The sequence below is a fragment of the Anopheles bellator genome, unplaced genomic scaffold (assembly GCF_943735745.2).
Source record: "Anopheles bellator unplaced genomic scaffold, idAnoBellAS_SP24_06.2 scaffold01226_ctg1, whole genome shotgun sequence".
NCBI lineage: Eukaryota > Metazoa > Arthropoda > Insecta > Diptera > Culicidae > Anopheles > Anopheles bellator.
This window is the reverse complement of record NW_026685349.1, coordinates 1,049-3,091: the sequence shown is the minus strand read 5'-3', so window position 1 is coordinate 3,091 and position 2,043 is coordinate 1,049. Positions and strand designations below refer to the sequence as shown.

Below are 2,043 nucleotides of genomic sequence, written 5' to 3'. Positions count from 1 at the left end.
CGGTAGAAAACGATTCGGATCGAACCGTTCTGGATTGGGAAAACATTCCGGATCTCGATGCATATCGAAAATGTGCAGGTTTGCAATACAGCCGCAGGGGATGCGACGACCGTCTGGGAGCAAGATTTCTTCGGATACAGTACGAGAGATGAACGCTACTGGCGGCCACATCCGTAAACACTCTTTGATTACACGATCAAAGTACTTAAGAGAACCAAAGTCAGATAGCTGAAAGTATTGATCATCGCCATATGAACGTTCCTCGCGCAGTTTACATAGTTCCTGATAGACTCGATCCTGTATCTCTGCTTCCCAAGAGAACGTTAGGCAGATAAATATTAGAGCGGCTGCAGTGGTATCGTGACCTTCGAATGTGAAGGTATCGACTTCTTCTCGAATTCCGGAATCATCGATCATGCCCTGTGCTTCTGCAGCCAGAAGTGTGTCCAGCATAGCGTATCGTTTCTTACCACTGGCCGATGAGATACCATAAGTGTTATCAGCTAAGCCGGCTGTAGCACTAGTTTCATCATCGAGAAGGCCTTCTCGAAACAGTTGACGCCGTTGAGCTATGATAGCGGTTGTAAACTGATGCAATGGTTTGAGCAGACGAGCCAGCTTACCGGTATATCCCAATATCCAGAAAACAAAATCTACGTACAACCACGGACGGACAACACGGTGTAGCAAAAATTCGCCAACCTTGTAGAGTCCTTTTCGGTACTCGAGCGATCCTTCCATTGCGTCCAGTTTCACTCCCATCGATGTTTCTGATCATGCAGCAAATATAAATTTACATAAAATTAAACCAATTGGTTAGATTCGGAAAAGGCTTGGCGTTACACTGACCACAAATAGTGTTGAGTGTGTACTGGGACATTGTTGACTGCAGCTCGATCTCCGTAACACCTTGCTCGATTTGTTCATCTATTAGTTTGGTCAGTTTCTCACTTTCTTCGCAGAACGTCCGATAGAAGCCGTTGAGAATGTTGAAGTGAAAGGCGGGTGTGAGAATACGTCTTCGGTGAAGCCATTTCTCGCCACCACTGGTTAGCAAGCCGATTCCGAGAAACGGATGCAAAAATGTGTACAGCATGCTCTTGTCTGTGTTTCGCGTTCCGTTCAGAAACGGTTCTGCCTCTTGACATCGTGTAATGTTGAGCGAAAAGAGTCCACTGTTAACCCACAGTTTGTAGGAACCATTGTACATGGTATGGAACCTTCTAAGGGTGGTGAATGTTTTTGCTGGATCCAGGCCACTTGTGTAGTATATTGTACCGATTAGTGGCCATACCGGAGGGCCGGGAAATTGACGTATGGCATTATGCCTCAACCCACGCTTGTCAAGCGTATCCCAGACTGCCCAAAAAGCTAGTGAAAGCACAAAAAGTGCAACCGATGCCGGAACAGACGAGAACACTGTGCTGCACTCGAACGCCATTGTGATACTGAAAATAGTTCAGCAAAGATTGAATAAGAGATAACGATGCACAGCAGTACAAGGATGCAATGCTAGTATACATTGCTATTGTTCTTAGTGTTGGTTCTGCTGTGCATCAGCTAAATAATAACTGATAGTAAACCAAAGCTCGTATAAAACATCCCACGATCGAACCATAGATTAATAGATTTATTTTAGAGTATAACTACTACGTAACTACTACTACGTTCGAACAAACGAGGGCTATAGAAACCTTCGATCGTAGTTATCTCCTCTCCTTTGACCTTCTGCCGTGATAAGTGATTCTTCTTATCCGACAATTACTACCAGCCTAGCGGTCTTGGCGTGCAACAGGTACAGTATTAGTCTCTGTTGTTTACTGCAACGTTGTGTTAAAAACACGAGCTGGGTTGTTAGCCCCGCACCCCCTTGTCACGTTGGTTTCGGGAATCGAACCCAGGCAGGATGCGTAACAATGACCCAAACCCAGAGTAATCCCAACTTGTACCGTACGAATAGTACGGTACGGCTGCTTGGTAGAAAAGCCACCGAAACGACCATTCTTGAAAAACCACCAAGAAGCATCATAATCATAAGGCGAA

The 2,043-nt window shown here is 45.3% G+C and overlaps 1 protein-coding gene across 1 annotated transcript; it reads right to left on the bottom strand.

Moving 5' to 3' along the window:
- Positions 1–6: 6 nt before the first annotated feature.
- Positions 7–1,406, bottom strand: LOC131214515 (probable cytochrome P450 4ac1; the record flags this gene model as incomplete). Its single annotated transcript, XM_058208882.1, has 2 exons — positions 850–1,406; positions 7–770 (listed from the first exon to the last, which is right to left on the bottom strand). Coding segments are annotated over exons 1-2 (1,125 nt in total), but the record flags the coding sequence as incomplete, so codon positions are not given.
- Positions 1,407–2,043: the final 637 nt, after the last annotated feature.